The following is a 21,121-nucleotide window of genomic DNA, read 5'->3' as shown; positions in this document are numbered from 1 at the left end:
AATAAATAACCGATAGGAGTATCAGCTGGAATGTCTTCATTGGTCCTTCTAGTATTGTTGCTTGAGTTCATATAGGGCCTGAGACAAAATGTGATGCGATCTGGGAAAACCCACCATATGGTGAAATTTGACATAATACAGGTTTTGAGACCACATTAAAGCTGGACCCTTGAGACCCTTTCCAAATCTGTTTTTATTTATTTTATCGGTTGTCTGTAACAAAAGTTATGGTTATCTGAAGTTGGCTGATCGCTATGATTTTCAGAAACAGAATTGAGAAAAACAGTTTTAATTAACGGCCACGTCCTGCTAGCGGGACGACTGGCGCTCCCTTTTTTATTGCCTTTTTTTCGTATCACATATTTTAGTAATCATCATAGATTAGATTAGGTATCATTCGAAAGCTTACGAACTCAAAAATCAACCTGTGAAAAGCATTTTGAAATTGGACGATTGAGAGGCGAGCAAGGTCTTATAAACGAGCAGCTTCAAACTCTGTTGTTCTCTTGTGCTCCGCATCACACCACACGATAACACTGGATTAAAATAAATAAATAAAAACGTACGTGCCATTGTAGTTCACCCAGGACTGGACTTTATTCTGTAATGTGGTTTATTTTGATAGGTGAACTCTCTTTGTAGTGTTCAGAGAAGGAGAGCTATACGGGAGATTTGTGTTTCCCCCTCTGCTCCGCCTGTGTGCGTGTTGTTAAAGAGAAACACGGTCTTTTCAGCTGGTCATATTAAATCGCTATTTTTCTGCTGTAAACTAGTGAATTTTCCCAAGTTATATTCAGAGATGATAAACAAGATGTTATAGAATAATAATTTAATAAAAAACAAATTTTGACAAAAAAACTGACATTCAATCTATTTTTAGACTTTTCTGAAAACGTACCAGCGTGACATCCGACGGGTTTTCCCAGATCGCATCACAAATAAGGGCCTCGTCACAGGGCCCAATTGTCTTCCCTCTGATGATGGACATTGCCTAGTACATTACCAAGATTAAAACTGAGCTTTCACACTCTCTTTATACCCTTCTTTCATTCTTTCCTTTCAAAATCTCTCCATCCTATTGCCCACACATCATTATTAACAACATTAACTAACAATTAACTGTTCACTGCACCTGTCTAGTACGTGAATCGGATCCACAGCATCAGCAGAAGTTATCATTGCGCTCATTTCAAGATTCTCATCTTTGGCCGCACCTTCCACGTTACATTCAGACCTCGGATCACCAACTAAGTGTCTAACAACAGAAAGGGTCGCTCTATAATGAGTTAGATATTGTTTAGCCGTAATGACAGCTGTTATTCTTGCTGTCTTGGCAGTTGGCAAATGAGTTTTGGCCCGTTGTGTTAATGAGCCAGTTGTGTTAGATTTAATTATTAGAGGGCAGCTAGTGAGATTAAAAAGAGTTTCTGCTACCTTCCCTCTTACATACACTATAATAAACATACAGTATGCTGTATCAAAATATGTAAATCCAGCAGTTATGTGCGTTGCGTCGAACAGCAGCTGTTGGGAGATCACGACTGCTGTGAGACATGCCGTTGGGAAACAGACTGCCCAAGACTGACAAATGCAGTCCAACAAGTGTGTGTCACAATAGAGAGAGTGTGTGTTGTCACCTGTTTGATGGTGACAGTTGTGAATGGTGGTGTTTTCGAATCTTGCTAGATCCCTCACTGTTTATTAGACTATTTCTCTGTATTTATAGCTTTCATAGACACATCCATCCTGTACAGCTGACGGTAGCTTTATTATTTTGATTTATCTGTGCATCCTCTCGGGTTTTCAGAAGCATTACCGTAGACAGTGCAGCAATCATTTCTGATTTGATTTAGGATGGTTTTGATTCTGGACACGCATCTTTACTGATATTCACTCACAAGAAAACGTTCTATATAACCTTCTGTCAGGCACTTCTTCTAGAACCTTTTAGGGGTTCTCATAATGGGATTGTTTTGTGGATTTAATTTGAATTAATTCTTTTATTTGAATTCCTATTAATATTATTAATTAAACAGCTCATGTAATTGTACATTATTATGCAATCATTTTAAGTGTAGCTTCACTGATTTTCACCCCACTTTTTCTTGTTATATGTCAGTAGAATATGTAAATGAACTTGTTTGCTTGTTGTCTGTTAACTCGACCGATAAATTCACATTAATTATGAGCAAAAGTCTGCTGGATGGTGCAAAACGCGTCTCCAGGGCTTTTGTGAAGACTACAAATACTTCAACATTTTACCTGACCCGGACAGTTATTGTAAGAGTAGGTTTAACACTGAAAATGTATATGATAACATCTTTCTTACATGTACGTGACAGTGTTTTGGTTTGGTGGAACTGACAGAACAGCAGTTTCTTGCTGTTTTTTCCCTCCATTTGACCTAAAATACTGCGTTTGTCATCCAGTTTGGAAAGGTTGACTACAAACACTGCGGCTTTTCAGATTTTCCATTGCAGTTTCATATTTATGATTCTTTACAGCCTTTAGCCGCTACCTACAATGCACTAGATTGTTCACTGGAAACCGGAAATAACTCACTGCTGCTAAACATTTACTCTTTGAATTCTTGCACCCGGGAACAATTATGACTAAAAGACGTTTTTCCTACTAAAGCAAAGCGTTATTGACTGGTTTAGCGTATCGATAGTAAACTGGTAGTGGCCTTGGACGACAACATGTCCAGCACAGTGTCTTGAAGTTTCCCTACCTATTTTTCTAAAGGAAAGACAACAGCTCTTTTCCTCATGTGTTATGTAGACAGGTAACACCAATTTCAAAAATTGGTTGGCCTTTCTGCATAGGCAGCCCAGTTTTGTTGAAAGCCCATTTTGCCTGTGAAGAATACCCTTTTCTCATTATTTTTGGCATAAAGGTTTTTTTTTTACATTTACTTTTATATTTATTCATTTAGCTGACACTTTTATCCAAAGCGACTTACAATTGCTAATATATGTCAGAAGTCACACACCTCTCTGGAGTAACTTAAGTGTCTTGCTCAAGGACACAGTGGACAGTGGGACACAGTGCATTTCTCACACCAAAGGCATGTGTCTTATCCACTGCCCCATGATTTTTAAAATTGAATCAAGAACCCAAAAGGTTTGAGTCAAGATCTCAAAATTGTCTCATTTAAACAAACTTTATTACGCTCCCATACAAATTCTATTTACGTGCACTTTTTTTGGACAGTGACGATTCTGTCCATCAAATGAACCTCTCCCTCAAACATGGGAAAGCTTAGAGATTATGATGTTTCTCATCTGTCATTTACTGTCAGTTTGATGGATATGTGACATTGTTAGGGCGGAATACAGGTTGTTGACTCTTTGAGCCCTTGTGTGTCTTTTTCCTTTGTCATTGCTGATTTTGGGGTAAACAGAGTCTAAAGCAGATGAGACAACTGAATCAGATGCATTTATTAGGATTGTGCGCTGCATTTATTTTATAATGGGCAGCTGTTATGATATCGTAAGCAGCCAAACATCATAAAAATCCATTAAGTTCTGTTTGAGTAACAAGCAAACTAAATAAATAAAAATGCAAGGGGGTTACTCACCGGTTGCACTTCTCCAAAGAGAAGGAATCTAGATCATCCACAGGACTCCAGTCTTATAGAAGAAAAATATAGTTATTCTCTTCAATAAATTAAAGTGCAAATAACGTTACATCAAATAATTAACACGATCAATCAGCCCAACATCACAAGTCTCTACAGCTCTGCTAGAGAAACAATTTTAAAAAGCAAACTCAGACAGAGGAACTTACTTTTTGAGCAATAATGGCGAGGTAATTTCATTTGAGGTAATTCTAGAAAGAGGTTATATAAAGAAAGAAAGAAAAAAAAACAATTAACGTTACAAGTACTAAATCAAAAAAGCGCCCAGCAACTCGATGCCCTAACGTTAACGTTTACTATTTAAAAGACATCTGCAGATGTGAACGCAAGCTACAACCCTCCAAAGCCCATTGATACGGCTCTGGAGAGGAAACCTGGTTGTGAATGCCATTTTCTTTCACTGCTACTACCAAACTCAAATTCCCCAGCAGAGATTCTCGTGAACGACGTTATGTTTATAACGTTACTTCTCTGCCACCGCAATATCCATCTCCAGAAAAAAACCTACTAATAAATATAAAATTAGGAATACTTACGACTGGTGATAAGTAGGACTTAGTAGAGGATCTCCAATGGTGATATCGCAAATTCGCAATTTTAAATCCCAGCCGCTATCTTTCGGCGCGAAACTTCATCGTATAACGTCAAGCGTCAGGTGGGTGACGTCATCAACTACAGAGCGCTGTAGCGGCCAATCGGCAGTGCAGCATCATAAATTATTGTCTTCAAAATTATTAACCTGTGAATTTCTCAGATAGATGTGGGTTGTGGGATTAACTTTTTAAAACACTTTTACAAAATATATTACAAAATAATAAATATGATTTGAAAAAGATAGGAAAAACTACCTGTAAAATGACCAAGTACAATATGAGGTGTTCTAAAGAAAAAACTGCATATATGCAGTACAGTTGAAATTATATATCACTCTGACATATATATATATATATATTTTTTTTTTTTTTTTTTGCAGTATAGTGACATATACACTCAAAAAATGCTTTGGGTCAAATATGGACAAACCCAAATGTTGGATTAAAATGCAATGAAAAAATGTACAGTTGAAAGTGAAAGTTGAATTTGGTTTAAAATTTGAAATTACATTTTTAACCCAACATTTGGATCCTGCCATGAGCTATAGGAAACTCTTGTATGCACATATAGCGCTTATATGTGGATATAAAGAAGCAATACAGGAGACCTATATGGCCTGTATATGCACATATATGCACCTCAAATTGCCTATATGTGCCATATTTACGCATTTATGCAGCGTATATTTCCATATTTGTGCATATGCTGTTTATATGCAGCATATATGTGCATATAAACAGCATATAGGTTTCATAAATGCACATATATCCTCATATAGGTTCTTTCCATGTGGGAATTTATTATCAGTTACAGCTTAGATCTTGTTTATTTTTGTTACAAATTGGTATGTATGGCAATATAAATTTCAACATTTAACAATTGCTCATCAAAGCTTTAATAGTGGTCAAGTGCAATGTTTCTGAGATGAATCATCAGAATATGCGGTTAAATATTTATTTCAGAAACCTTGCTCTTGTCCACTATTAAAGCTTTGATGAGCAATTATTAAATGTTCAACAGCATCTAAATTACTCATTTGCTCATTATGGATTTAGTTGGCATAAAATGAATATTCACTCTTTTTCCAAATGCCTGTTATAGACCTTATTCAGAGCAGCGCCATGACAGGTATAAAAGCGAGGCTGTGTTTTATGTGGCATCCGCATTAAAAAGCTGTATAAAGTAGCATCCTTTTTTTCATTCAAAATGCATTCAAAAGTGATTTTGCTCTTTGGCTGGCGCTGAAGCAGAGGCGCTCAGTGCTTTTCATATATCACAACTATTAGGTGTTTTCAACCACATGTTTATTTTAGGTTTCAGACATTTAAATGAAGTAGGCCTAGTCTACAATTTAAAAAATACATCACATTTGTTTTTGTATATATTTGCAAAAATCTGATGACAATAAACTTTTTGGATTTTATTAGTTTTGTGCAATAACAATAACAGTTGCAAATGTTTCAATATATTTTCGTTAATATATTGGATGATGTACCATCGTCTCGTACAAGCTAAATGCATCTCTATTATGTTATAATTTAGCTGTAAATGTACTGCTGTATTAAGGGGAATATCTCCCATCTTTCATATCTTTTTGGCACAATAAATACCATGGCTTTGGGGTGATTTGCGATGTTCTAATCTTTGAAAAGGATTCAGGGTTGACCCTAGATTTTTGATGTTTTTTAATGTCTCCACAGGTCTGGATGACTGCTTGCAGCAGTATATAAAGAACTTTGAACGGGAGAAGGTAGGAGGTGACCAGCTGCTGAGGATCACCCATCAGGAGCTGGAGGATCTGGGGGTGTCCCGCATCGGACACCAAGAGCTGATCTTGGAAGCTGTGGACCTGCTGTGCGCTCTGGTGAGAGCCTTTCTTTATATGCTTGATCCTACATCTTCTGTTCATCATCACCTTGTCAGCTGGTAGACATCAAGTCCCCTACAGCAGAATGTTGAAAAAGATATAGAGATATCACTTATAGAGAAAAACTATATCGCATTCTGAAAAGACTACGTGTTTGCATTTTTGACTGCCATTTTTGACATATAATAATAATAGTATTGGAGCCTCTTTTTTATAATCCACTCAAATTAATATTCAATTTCAATTTGAAAAATCTCACATTACAGTGATGAAACAAGTTTTAAATGCCATTTCATGGTATCTTAAAAGTTACAAGATTTAAGAGTTTTATATTGTTCTCCTGGGAAATATTTCCTCAGATTTGTTCTTAAATTTTTTTTGTTTTTTTTTTGGCTTTTTGGTAGGTGTGTTTGTTCCTCTGTATCTGCTCTTGCAGTGTGCATGTGTGTCTTTTGACTATTTTTTTTATTGCTGTTAGATGTTCGACTGCTTGAAAATGATTGTCAAAACGGTACCAAGTGTACAGACAGTGTGGGAGATGAGAAAGGATTTAGGCTGAAATTTGCTCTGCACCGCTTGAGCCTTTTACATTATCTAGCATTTAATAACTAGCTTTCCATCTAATTCTCTCTCTCTCCTCCACTTCCTCTCTCTCGAATCTCTCAGTTGAGGTATTAAAACAATGACTTACCAGCCCACGCTTTCAGAATGTCAGCAACATGACGGGAGGGAAGAGACGACAGGATGATGTTTATCGCGTCCGTGCTGAGTCTCTCCTCAGCCTTTATCCTCCTTGTACTTTTTATGTTTTATTCTTTTTCTATCTTCGCTTCACCCTGTCTTGTCTTTCTATCAGACATGTTTCTTGTTGCCTTTTCCTGATCTGTGAGATTTCTAACACAAGGTGAACTATAATGAGTGTGAGGTTTTGTGAGTGACTGTGAACCACTGGCCTGTGCTGCTGACATTTAGGAGAGCGTTAATCATAAATAGATGACTTTGCTGTGCTCTCTATCTGTTCTGAACGCTGATCCCAAATCAGAGCTGATGACATTCACGTTACACAGCCTGTGTGAATGTCAGCCTGTAGACATGTGCGTATGAAATTAGCTATATTTCATCTGAATCATTCACCAAAACTGCACACAAAATTAGATATTTTGCAGAATGTCCCTGCTTCTCTTTTCCCTACAATGAGCATAAGGGATAGTTCACTCAAAAATGTTTTTCCAAACCTAAAGTAGCATTTTATTTTAGAATGAACTTTCCCTGACATTTTTAGCTCTCAAATCTCATTTTACATTTAACTGCTGGTTCACATAATAAAATATAAATATTAGATATAAAACACACAAACTGTAGCTAAAAATATAAAAGTAAATTCAAAACATAACCATAATGATGTGCCTTGTTTCCCCATTGTAAGGTGTCTTCGAAACCATCTCAGATACAAACTTGCACACAAATATTTATGGAAGCCAGAGCACTGAGTCTTTATTGTTTGACAGCATATTGACCTCAGAGACACAGAGCAGCCCACTCCTCTCCTTTCCTGTCTCTCTAAACTCTAAAAAGCTGTCATTATCTCTCGTATTTGTTTATCTCACTCTTCCCCTTCCAATTGCTTTATCTTTCTGTCATTGTGGTGTGTTATCTTCTGCATGCCCCCACCACCACCACCACACACATCTTCTGTGCAAGTCTCCCACCACTCTGAAGCTGATTAATGTATCTTTTGTGAGTCTGTGTGTGTGTTGTACATACATGTTTTAGTGTTGCAGGTGTGTTTATTACCTGTTCTTGTACTTTGTGAGTGCGTGCGTGGGATTTGTTCTTCGGACGAGATGGAGCACATTACTCTGATCGATCTCCTGCTGATGTGAGAGGAGATAGGCGCTACTGAAATTGATGCGCGCGCACACACACACACACACACACATACACTTACTTTTCTATCATGGTGGGCACTTTCCATTGACTTCTGTTGTTTTATGCTGAATTCATAATATTTTCAATTTTCAGCCTCTAAACCCAGCCATAACAGATACCATTTTGCATTTGTATATTTATATTAAGACATTATTTGGAGTGATTTTTTTTCTATTAAGACATTTGGAGTGAAGCCATAAACATGTTTTGTGACCAACTTGTGCTAATACTAATACTACTAATATTACTAATAACAAAAACAATGCTTTTATTACCACTACTAATAATACATAAAGAGTGAATATATATATATATATATATATATATATATATGCAACTTACTGTAAGTTGCTGGCTGTAGTTCACTTAACGGCCACCAGTGTCGCTAATAAAAGGGGTTTCTGAATTCTACATATAGCGCCTATGAAGCCACTGTATGTAAGTTTCATGGCTAAATGTCACTATTCAAAACAATGACAAAGGTGTAGCTTGATGATGCCGTGAATGAGTGTGGAATCATGGGAGTTGTGAGGGGAGGGCTGAGAGCCTGGGAAATTTTACGTTGCTTTTTTAATGCTTGTATGCCGCATTCGGCTGCTGATCCTTTAGTTCCCTTTCGCGCACTGCGTCGAATGACGCTTTGGGGGATGCCTCAAATTGGAATTGTATTGTATGCAATTTTATATTGCAAGAATCGTAGCATCAAATTGGACAGCAATCACCTAATAATGCTAAAAAGATTTCTGAGTGTGTAAGGTTTATGGATAGATATTGGACTAATGTGTGAGTTCCTTCTCCTGAATGTATGTGCATAATGCCATCAGCCTTTGCTCCTTGATCCCTACTCTTTATACAGGAACAAGGTACTTTGTTACCCTGCCAAATTCATTTGCAATTTAAAGTTTTCTACGTCCTATGCCAAAGACGCCTATATCTGTATATAAAAACAGCTGTGCTTATTGGCTTTTTTTCTGACATGGTTTTGTCAGATATAGATATGCAGATTTGTCTGAGCTGATTGCTTTATCTCACAGAGGAGTGAGGCGTGTGTAAGCTCCTATCAGCTGGCAGCAGAGACTCTCAGTGCATTATTCATACTCTGAACTTTATGTTCTGTCTCCACCCACTCAACACACCTCTACATATGAAGCACTCTCTCTCTCTCTCTCTCTCTCTCCCTCTCTGCCAGGTGCTGAATATTCATTTGGGATCTCTGAGTGATCTGAGAAAGAGAGAGAGAGAGATTACCAAATGTATGCTCATTGTATACATCTAGTTTAACGTTAATAACTTAAGTTATTCATTCCGTCTTAAACTAATTAATTGGCAATTATTTTATTGTTACAAAATAAGTATTTAAATTTTTAAAAGTATTATTTGGCAAGCCTTTGTATAGTAACATTCAAAAAACTTTCCTATTTTAGTTTTACTTGCACAATGTTCACAATTGCAAATGTACAACTTCTGTCATGCCAATAGTGCAAAATAAAATTGAAAACAGAGAATGGAGAGTCATTTATCTAAAAAGGGACACTGAAAAGAACAGTGGGAAAACAAAGAGCGATGTTCTGATTGAGTCATTCCTACAATTGTTGGAGTGTCGCGTTTCATTTTCTTTATCTCTGTTTGACAGAACTATGGGCTGGAGACAGAAAACCTGAAAACCCTCTCTCACAAGCTCAATGCCTCCGCCAAAAACCTGCAAAACTTCATCACGGGTCGCAGACGCAGCGGCCATTATGATGGTCGGACAACCCGCAAGCTGCCCAACGATTTCCTCACCTCTGTGGTGGACCTCATCGCTGCCGCTAAGAGCCTTCTGGCCTGGCTGGATAGGTTAGTCCTGCTAAGAGCCACACACACACTGAATCAAAACATTAATTATCACGTACTTAATAAACAATATACACGTTTGATTTAATGTAATTCAAATTCCACATTGATGTGTCAAGTTGGAGTATAGCCAAATTCAGTGCCCTTTCCATTAGAGATGGGCTCCTCTGAGAAACACTAGAGTAAAGTATGTTTGACATCATATAAATATTGAAGAAGTATGACCTTAAAGGCTAATAGGGGTCTCCTCCTGAAATCCAGGGTCTTTTGTCATCTTTTGTTGTTGACGTGAGTAATTGAATTCTCATGACTTGATAGTGGTTGATCTAGAACTGCAAGTAAGATTTCTTTTGAAAGAAATTAATTCAGTGAGGATGCATTAAATTGATCAAAAGTGACAAAGACATTTCATATTTATATTTATATATCATGCAATCATGGGAGTTGGATTACTTGTATGGATTACTTTGCATTTAGTATGTATTCCGGTACTGGAATCCTTTGTTGTTGCTTAAAGAAGGCCTCTGATTTTAGGCTTAACTCATCAGGAAATACGGTTGTGTTTCCTCAAATGTTTTTTCCAGGAATGACAGAGGGTGTTGATCCAGGAACATTTCATGTTTATGCATGCAAATCATTTTGTGTAGGCTGTTCCCTCCCGTCAAGGGATGGCACTTAGAATCAGAGTGTTTCAGGGTGGGGAGAAGGTAGCGACTTGGGGTCTCTTGTTTAGTGTGCACGAGGCCAGCATTTGTCTGTTCGAATCATGTGGATCTGTGTTCCACCCCTGAGCAATCAGGTACATAGATGAGTAAAAGAGGTCTTATATAACACAGACTATTTCTCTCAGTAATTTAAGCTTTTTTCAGGGTCTATTCATAGTGATTTCTTTATGAATCAGTACAATATATTTTTTTAAATTCTGCTGACAGTCATCAATCAAGTCAAGAAATCTGATCAAATAAACCCTGTTGCTCTATAATCTACATTGGATACCTGTTCCTCGCTGCATTTAGTGTTTAACTTTTAAATGTTTTCATGGACTTGCTCCCAATTATTTATCTGAACTTCTACTATTATTCACCTCCTGTCATCTGACTTAAAAACTGCTTACTTTACCTTGTTTTCGTCTTTCAACAATGGGTGGTAGAATATTCTATGATCTGGCTCCGAAACTTTGGATTTCCTCAAACTCTTCGTGACACACATGACAACTTCTCTAGAGATCTTCTTTCGTGACACTTCTACTAAAAGATCAAATCTTAACTTAAAACCTATGTTTTCTCACAGTATTTGTACATGAAACAAATGTAACAAATGTACATGAAACAAATCAATGTTATATAGTTCAACATGATGAAATGTTAGAATATGGTCAGTATGTTATTCTAATGTTGATCTAGCTTACTGCTAGTCTCATACAGCCAACAAACTAACACATAGAATAACATTATAACTTTTGAACACACTGTTTACTATGATAGTGTAGAGAAAGTGAAGCAGCGCTGCATTACCTCACAAGTTTAATTCGTCTAATAAACTGACCTGTCTGAGTATAAATACAGCACTTGCGGGTAGTTTGGTTGAAACGTTATTCTTTTATCCAGCTGCTTTACTCGGTCCAGCTCCCTCTGGAACCGAGCCTGGCATAAAGCTCTGGACTGGGACAGCACCGCACAGTAGGACACTTTCCATCAGATGGCATTTGATATCCTCTCAGCTACACCCCACTGAGAACGCCATCTCTCTGTTGCTGTGCCCAGACACCCGCAAACCCACTTTTTGATCCTGGACCTGACAGCGGTTCATATCACACACATTTCACATTGGCCCAGTCTAGATTGGGATCAAGCTAAGGGCACTACTCCACACCAGCTCACGACTTGCTGACTAAGCTGATCTTGTAGCCAGTCAGTGGTTTCTGAGTTTCAGTATCCATTATCAGGAACGCACACTGTAGGAACAAGGCCACCGGGTGGGAGGGGTGCCTCGTTCCCCGCTTTCATTAATGATGGCCTAATTACGCTCCCCGGTCTTTCTTCTCTGCCAAAACAGTCCCCAGTAGAGCTGTCGTCTCCCCTGCAGACATAGTGGAAGAACAGAAGGAACTCTGAGAGAGAGGAAGGAACAGAGTTACACTAACGCAGGTGAATGGATCTGAAGCCAAGAGACATTATGACTGACTTGAGAGTCTCTGTCCCTTAAGTGTTATTGGTTGATATCCATCCAGGCTGACACCAGCTCTCCTCTTCCACTTGCCAAGCCCGTGATCATCGTTTAATGAAACCTGGCTGCTTCTGTTAGGTTTGTTGTGGGCTTTCCCTCATTATCATTCACTGTGGGTGGAGCTCCATGTGGGAGGGGCTTATTGAAATGCATTGGAAGTTCTGTCAGGTTTGTTTACCCGTCCATTACATTAAAGGGTATTTCACCCAAAAATGATATTTCTGTTATTATTTTCTCAGCCTATGTTCTTCCAAACCCATAAGACTTACATTCATCTTCGGAACACAAATTAATATCTTTTTGATGAAACCTTGAGTGCTTTCTATCCCTCCATTGACAGCTACTCTTCAAGTTTTTGGGTGTACTATCCCTGTAAGAGGCATAATAGAGCAGTACTCAACATATTGATTGTTCAAGCGACAAAACACTTATAATGTTTATAAAGTTTGTGAAAAGACTGTTCAACCTCTATGCACTACATTACAAACACAGTGTACTTCCATTCCTCAGTCTCATTTTCATTTGTGTCACTTTTTTATTTTTTTATTTGTTTTTTTTATATTCAGCTCAGCTGTTTTCAAATGCACTCCTTTTTAAAGGATACAGAATAATTCTAGTAAACCATACTAGAAATAAAAATAAATAATTTCGAATTCTAGTCTAAATATGAGCCTCTAATGTCTTGATGGTGCCCCACTAGAGTTACCCATATTTACTTTTTATGGTATAATCATTATAGACTCCTTTTGCGCCGACATCACAGTTACGTCACGGCGCTAGCTGGAGGCAAAACAAAGTGAAAACTGGAGGCGGCCAATGCAAACCAGCACAGATTCGGCTACATAATAAGGAGCTTAAATTACTTGAATTATTATTAAATATCATCTTATTGTGTTGTTTGGTGCAAGTATCAATGAAAAATGAATATGCTGTATCTGGACTTTTTATTTCTAGAAAATATTCACATGACTAAAATCGCACTGTAATGTCACTCTTTACATTGTCGTCGTCTCGGCGCTGGCTCGGCAGAACTGCGGATCGTACACATGTCAGTCTTGTACATGACCGTTATAGGCATCTAAAGATTTGTATGCCCTCAGTTTCTCTTTACGATCGGTTTCTCCATTAGGTAGGTGTAGAAGTCAGGCCACTCAACTGATGTTACGTAACGTTAATCCTGTCAGATCGTCCATGCATTGAGTGAGCGTGTGAAGGCTACGGGTCGGCCAATCTGGTTTTGTCCGTTAAAATGAACTTTTGAAAATAACAATCACGGTCCTGGGTGCGTTTCCCGAAAGCATCGTTAGCCAACTATGGTCGCAAGTTCCGTCGTTACCAGTATAGTTCAACGAGTCGGTGTTTCCCGAAACCATCGTTCCAACGAACATTTGTAAAGAGCATCGCAAAGTTGTGTGGTTTGAACGTCAGCTCTCGACCTGTGTTTAGAAGCATCGTTTCTATATTTCATGACATTTGGAAGTAATAAATCCTTATCTTGAGCAAAATAAGCAAGCTGACATTCAGTACAACCGGTGCCTTTTATTCAGAATACATACAAATGTAATTTACGTATTTTAGTTGCGAACTCGCTCTACTATGTAAGAACGAGCCAAATATTGAGTCTGGTAATAAAGCAAAACAACTGAGAACAATTAGAAATAGTACTCAGATGACATGTCTGTAAATTATATAAAACAAATCTAGCGTTAATTGTAGGGCTGAACGATTAATTGCATTTGCGATAAAATCGCGATATGATGAAACGCGATTTTGTAATCGCAAGAGCTGCGATTATACTGGTCACTTGACACGCGAGAGAAAAGCAGTCTGCAAGATAAAGCATCAACTTGCCACGCTACGCGGTCTGGCGTTCAGAAAAGAACAGTTTATTGTGTTATTTATTCTCTCCTCTCCTCAACAATCCTGGATCGATTCAGAGAATTTCAGAATCGAGTATGAGCTTATAGTTTTTAAACACAGATGCGTGATGACGCTGCGCGTGCTTTAGAAACGAACCGCGTTCTGAATCTGCTTGCTTCTATTTTCTCGCTCTCTCTCTTCCTCACTCACACACACACACACACGACACCGCTCGAACCTTCCAAAACATAGTAACGTTATTTCATAAAGTTCGGGACTGAACCGAATTACAAGGACATTCGCGGGCTTCATTGAACAGGTTTTGCCGCTTTGCTTGATGTTATAACGTTACACTTGCAGTGCGCGTTCTCTCCCGCGGGAATTTTCTTTACAAATGCTTCACAGAGGCATTATTTATGTCTTTTGGAATGCAGTTGGCTTATATATTAAAACTATGAAAATCACTGAGAAGGCTGCTTTCATTTTAAAATACTAACGCATGCTTTGTGAAGAGCGCTCGTGCATGCGGCCGTGAGCGACTCATTGGTAAATGTACTTGCATGTCAAAATGCTTTTATGACGCGAAATTAATGTAAACACGGTCAGTTATATCTTAAACCAACAGGACAAACCACATTTACAATTTGAAAAGAGATATATGCATTAGTGTGAATGCAGCTTATCGTATTTAAACTGAGGGGAAATCACTCCAGCTCTTGAAAGAAAAACATTCAGACAGCCTACTTTTAAATACTGAGACCACTCTTTCTTTATTGCTTGTAATGTTTTTTTTTTGTTTCTCTTTATTTACTAGCTTTTATATTTTGAAGCTATATTATTTTATATAGCCTATTTAAAATTCTTAACATGTAATTGCTTTAATTAAATGTTTTTTTTATATATTTATTTTTTAAAGTATGTGTTTTTACACATGTAATTAAATTCATATTTTAAGAGTTATTAAGATTAATTAATAAGAAAAAAAGTAGATCGAATCATGAGCTATCTAAAGATTCCCATCCATACTATACAATTATTTATTGCTTGTCTTTGTCGACTAATACAGAAGGTAAATAACTTTTTTTTTAAATCGCATATTAAATCGCAATCGCAATATTGGCTAAAAAAATCGCAATTAGATTATTTTCCAAAATCGTTCAGCCCTAGTTAATTGGATCTCAAACATTTTCATTAAAAGTAGTTATTACTCCACCACGCGCGAAACCAACGTGGTTGAACGATACTTTGCGACAGTGGGTTTCGGGAAACAGTCGTGACTAGCTAGTTGATTTTTCCAACGATGCATCGTACTATGGTAGTGAAGCAGCGAACTACGTCGTTGTACGGGAAACGCACCCCTGGACAGTGAGTGACCTTACACATTAAGATAAAATCTGATTTTCTTCAGTCATTGTTAAAAAAATAAGCTAATAAAACTTGCTAACTAGCGTTAGTGAAGCAGCCAGAGGGATCGTTCTGCCTCCACCTAAGCTCCGCCCACATAAAAAACGTCACCATGTTTACCAACTGAAAAGGGGTCTTTGCCTAGATAAAGGTTCCTGACTCTTTTCTGGAGCTCAAACAGAAGAGCAAGGTCACCAAGTCAACTACCATGCAATACCAAAGTCACGTGTTTGATTCCCAGGGAGAATGTGAACTGCTAAAATGTATAGCTTGAATGCACTGGATAAAAGCATCTGCCAAATGCATAAATGTAAATGCCCTGACATTTATTAGTGATAATGTTTTTTTCATTGATTTGTTCAGATAGGAGCTTAAAGTGTTTGGATCCTCTCTCCGTGTGTAAAAGGATCTTACAGCAGCACATAAGCAATTACAAAAGCACCCATATACTCTCATGCATTGATCGAAAAACTGGAGCAGGAAGAGGTGAAACTTTGAGGCCTGGCCTTGAGGAGATGGTAGCGGTCTTTTTTGCCCAACTGACGGATTTTCTGTCAGCCTGGAGCCTTCGTGTCCAGATGGCGGCGTTTGCTCAAATGCTTTGAAAGAGCAAAGGTTGAATGTAATGAAGTCTAGTCAATCCTGGAGAGAATCGAGTGAGCTGCATAGATTTCAGTGTCTCGCAGACTAGCTCGGATGACTTGAACTTTTTTGCTTATTTTTTGCTGCTATCATTTCTTCGTCTCTCCCTCCCTCTCCATCCCCTCAGGTTTCTTTCAGACAGCTCTCGTGAAGCGATGAGTTCATGCTTGCTGACAGGTGTCCTTAAACCGGGGTCAGACGCTGTCGCTGTACTCATCTACCACAAAGTGATATTTGGGAATCAAGCGAAGTCGCTGACATTTAGGAGTGGAGTTTTGAATGGGGATTTGGTATTCGCCTAGAGCTGCATCCCAAATCCTATTTAGAGAAGAGAGTTTGACTCAGGAATGTGTGTTCGGGTGGTATAAGAGCACTAGTAGGGTCTTTCAATGAACGATTTTTAGCGCAACGCTGAAAGATTGTTAGAGTTTCTTAAATTGTGAGGGGCTTCTGGGTTTGCTTCAGTTGGTATTCCCACCGGTCTTAGAGGAATATTTAGACACAGGATAGAAACGATGAACCAATGTTCCTACAGCCCTGTATATATAGCACACAGCCTCAATACACACGACCCACATTCACTTCGTCACTCACAGAAAGAGAGAAACTGGGTCTGGAGTACATTCACGACCAACGGGGATAACCTATAGCACAGCACACTCTGACACATATCTAAAGTTTACAAGCACACACACTCAAATTGTCTATCTTGTGGGTCTGGCTCTAAGAATAATCTAACGGTTAATTCCAGGTGCTACTTCTTTTGCAGGTCACCGTTCGCTGCCGTAACAGATTATTCCATGACCCGGAACAACGTGATCCAGCTGTGCCTGGAACTCACTACCATAGTACAACAGGTAATTGACCAAACCAAGATCAAACACTCTCATATTACTGTACATGCGAATACTTCTCATGGAAACAACATTTGAGTCTAGTTCAACTGGGGAAATTCTTTGAAATATTTATGTAGGTTGTATTTGGCTGTAGTCTAGCTAATGAGAAGGACTTTCAGGGCAGATTTAGCTCTGAGATTGGTGCAGTCAGAGGTTTTTTATTTTTGCCAAATATGATGATGAGGGACTAAAACATAAAATATTGAGGCAGCTGTATATTTTCATGTCAAAAAAAGAAATATATAAATACAATTTCAGTTTTAAAATTAAATGTGTTGATATTTTATTGTCACTGAAAATTGTTAAATGATCTGAAAAAAATATGTACTTTTATTAAATTAACTATTTTAGATACTGAAAACTTTCAACTTTATTATTATTAAAAATGAGTGTAGTGTATTGTACTATAAAAATATATTAATGTATACATTTTAAATGTAATCAGTGTCACACAATCATTCAGAAATCATTCTAATATGCTGATTTGGTGCTCAAGAAACATTCCTTATTGTTATCAAAGTTGTGCAGCTTAATATCTTTGTGGAATGTGATACAGTACTCTAATATTATTAATTAAATTTTAATATTAGCAACATTATTAATTAAATTTAACAAATTAAAAGTGAGTAATAATTAGTCAAATTAATTCCTTGAAAGTTAAACATTTTAAAATGAGTAAAATTTACACCAAAAAAATTAAACAACAATATCTGAATTACAGACAGACGTCAAAACATTAATGCATTCTTGCTAAATAATTATTCGTTAAAAAAACTAAACTTTTAAAATCACCCAACTGTGATGTTTTTTAGACAATGAGACTAAACAGTTAAATGCCTTTGTACTGACACTAATCTCATATGAATTTCTATTACACAATTTTTTAATGATGAAAAATTACTGAGTGCTTGTTAAAGATATGATTAATATGATATCTCTCACATATCTGCTCATTTTACGTTCTTCCACATGTTTAAAAAGAGGTTTTAAAAAGCACTTTGAGGATTTCAAGAACTACAGCTCATTTGTTTCTGAAAGCATCATGGGTAATGTTGTCTTTTTAGAGCAGAGCAGGAGGGGAAACTTGATCAGTCTGAAACAATTCTAGACAAAAGAGAAATATAAGACAGGAGAAGGATTCCAGCCTGCTGGAGTCATAAGCATGCTAGTATGTATGTGTGTGTGTGTGTGTACCCAGGAGATCATTTTTGGTCAGGTCAGAGGGTCATGGCCAGCAAGAGCAGCATTAAATGCATGAATCTGTCACAGCCAGCTCATCCTGAGCACTGCGAAAACTCTCTCTTAATCCAGGAGAGATTACAGCGTTGAAGCCAGAGATCTGGTTCTAATCTCAACTAATGCAACTAGTATTGAGCGCTCAGGACCAGCAGAGGTCCTTCTCCCAGATCAACCCCTGTGAGATTAGGTCAGAATCTTTTTCCCCCCCCCAAATAAAGCCATGTTAAGTTAGCAGGAGTGTTTTTGGCATATGCTAGCTGGTTTCTACCTGATCCAAGATAATTCAAATGGGTTTAGATGACCAGATGGACTTTCAGCTGGTTAGAACCTGACTGAGCTTGTGCCAGCCTAACATTTTCCAAAAACCTGTTTGACCATCTGATTTGTCCACTAGTCGCTAGTCAACCACCTATATGAGCTTTAATGAGACAGTCCTCATTACTACATTATCGCATTATAGCTTACATCGCTTGTATGGAGGAGCGCCCTCTGCTGGTATCACTGTTACCGCCATCGTAGTTTTTGTTTGTTTGTGTGTGTGTGTGTCTCTCGCTCACTGTTTCGCAGTGTGTGGTGTCTTTAAAGTAATGGTTTATACAAAAATGAAAATGCATCAATTTTTACTTATCTTGTTAAATAAAAGTATAAGTAGTATAAATAAACTTTGACTTGACGTGTTCGAAAGATTTTCACTTTCTTCAATGGAACATTGGTTGACAATTCTCTCAAATGACATTTGGCACAAAGTGGTAAGCCATGACCCAACTTTGCTTGCAACGACTGAGAAGCTCTTTTATACCCAAACACGATACCCTCGCCTATTATTACCAATACACCTGCTAATTATGGACTGTTTTTTAAAAAAACAAAAACAGTTTAACTTAGATTATTATAATCTTTTCAGTTCGTCCCAACTTTTTTGGAGTGTGTTGGAGCCATCAAAATCTAAATTTGTTTATATTTACAAAATACAATAAGTTAACTCAATAAACTTTGGAATCTGATGAGAAATAACAAATCACAGATTGTGGTTTTAAACGCATTTTACAAAATGTCCCAACTTTTCTGGAAAATGGATTGTATTTCCAATCATGTTTATAAGCAGGTATAGCAGTGCTAACAATACATTTAAAATACACTACCATTCAGTGGTTTGGTGTCAGTGAGAAATATCATTTTTAAAAGTCTCTCATGCTCGCCAAGACTGCATTTATTTGGTCAAAAATACAGTCGAAAAAAAAATGTTTTACTTTTATTGTGCGTGACAGTTTCAGTCCCTGTTTAATTTTCCTAAAAAAAGTTAAAAAGTGTAAAAGAAGAAATAAATTTGGGTTTAGACTGGATCAACATGAGCATGAATAAATAATGACACAATTTCATTTTTTTATGTGAACTATCTCTTTAGAGACATTATGCTGTGACATGAGAATGCACGTGTCTTAAGTCCTAATGACACACACACACATAAATATGCACACTGGCGTTCTGCGTGATGATCGATGGCTTGAGTGACAGCACTGTTGAATAGGTACGGAGATGCTCAGGAGTGCTCGAAAGGGAAGTGAATCAATGTTTCATTTCCTGGGAACACTCTTTTCTTTCGCTCTCTCTCTCTCAAGACTTTTGCTATGAGAGGGCTGGTTATTACTTTATTGTGATGAAAGGGAAGAGGTGCATTTGAGTTCACCAAAGATGACGACAAAAAATAAGCTCTCTCTCTAAGATGCTGCAAAAACGGAGAAATATATATTTCTTTAGACCAAAGAAGAAGAGAATCGTGACCTCCTACTGGCATTGTTGGGTTTGGGGGGTCAGTGATGGATACAGGAATCCGAGTGGGTGTTGCCATGGTGACGGCTGATGGGTAGAGATCAGTTTCTTCATTGTGTTTTCTTTCATATTTCATAAATGCTCAATGTATCCATATACTAAGCAGGGATTTATAGTCTGGTTGTCTGTCCCTGGACCAAATGTCTTTTTTCAAGTTTTATAATGGACATTTGTCCCATAAATAGAAAAAATAGTTAATGCCATTTGGTTGATGGATATAATACACTGACCATTTATGAAAAATTTAAGGACTATTAAGAATATTAAATGACTGACTTGTCAGCTACAAGAAAAAAAAAACTTCATAACAGCCAGTAAAAATGTCTCAATCTTTTCGGTAAAGCGATTGCAATCTTTTCGGTAAAGTTTAATGACAGTGTCGATGTTGCAAAGTTCATCAATTATGAAACAAATTTGATTCAGCTTTAAAGCAGCTCTACAGAAGACAATTATTCAGCTCAGTTTAGTTCAGTGTTGATTCAATTCAGTTTAATCACTCTGTCAATGTTAGTTCATGAATTATAAACCCACTTGAAAGACTACAGAAGACAATCATTATATTTATTACATGTCTTATTCTTTAATGAATAGAGAGTTCAAAAGAGCAGATTCATTTGAAATAGAAATATTTTGTAACATAAATCATTTAACTTACACTTTTGATCAATTTAATGCATCCCTGCTGAATAAAATTATTATTTCTTTAAAAAAACAGTGTAATTATTTAAAAATATCCCATTCAAAGTGATTTTTGGATTTTCATTGAAAATAAACCTTAAAATAGATATGCTACTGTAAAATAGCCTATTCAACATCTGTTTTATACCAATGAACTTTATATTGTACATTCCTATTTTACTGTGGCTGAAATCTGACCTCAGTCTCAAATTTGATTGGTCCACGGTTAGTGAACATTCTGAATATGCAGCCTCACAACTGTATAGACCTCCTCAAACTGTTAATTGTAGACACATCTAGTGTCAAAAAATATGTGTACACTTCATGTAGGACTTACTGTACTTTATATGACATCTGTACAGACACAATCAAATGGGAGATTTGCTATTTTTCCATGAACTTTCACAGTAGTCCCGGCCCCCAGCGGGAACCTCGGGAGCTCCTTTAAATGTCTCCATCAGAGCCTGAATGTTAAAATGAGCC

The 21,121-nt window shown here is 37.3% G+C and overlaps 1 protein-coding gene across 16 annotated transcripts in view; it reads left to right on the top strand.

Moving 5' to 3' along the window:
* Positions 1–21,121, top strand: part of cnksr2a (connector enhancer of kinase suppressor of Ras 2a) — an 84,670-nt gene that overhangs the window by 13,862 nt on the left and 49,687 nt on the right. For 12 of the 16 annotated variants that reach the window (XM_089125803.1, XM_089125801.1, XM_089125793.1 and 9 more), the window contains exons 2-4: positions 5,935–6,098; positions 9,664–9,866; positions 16,747–16,852. In XM_089125803.1, coding sequence (XP_088981929.1) covers positions 5,935–6,098; positions 9,664–9,866; positions 16,747–16,852 — 473 coding nt within the window. The remainder of the gene's footprint in view (positions 1–5,934; positions 6,099–9,663; positions 9,867–16,746; positions 16,853–21,121) is intronic. The other 4 variants (XM_089125800.1, XM_089125797.1, XM_089125796.1 and 1 more) reach the window with 1 other exon arrangement.

Source organism: Pimephales promelas, chromosome 22 (assembly GCF_988280905.1).
Source record: "Pimephales promelas chromosome 22, fPimPro1.hap1.1, whole genome shotgun sequence".
Lineage (NCBI taxonomy): Eukaryota > Metazoa > Chordata > Actinopteri > Cypriniformes > Leuciscidae > Pimephales > Pimephales promelas.
The sequence above is the reverse complement of the archived record's forward strand: the minus strand, read 5'-3'. Positions and strand labels throughout refer to the sequence as shown.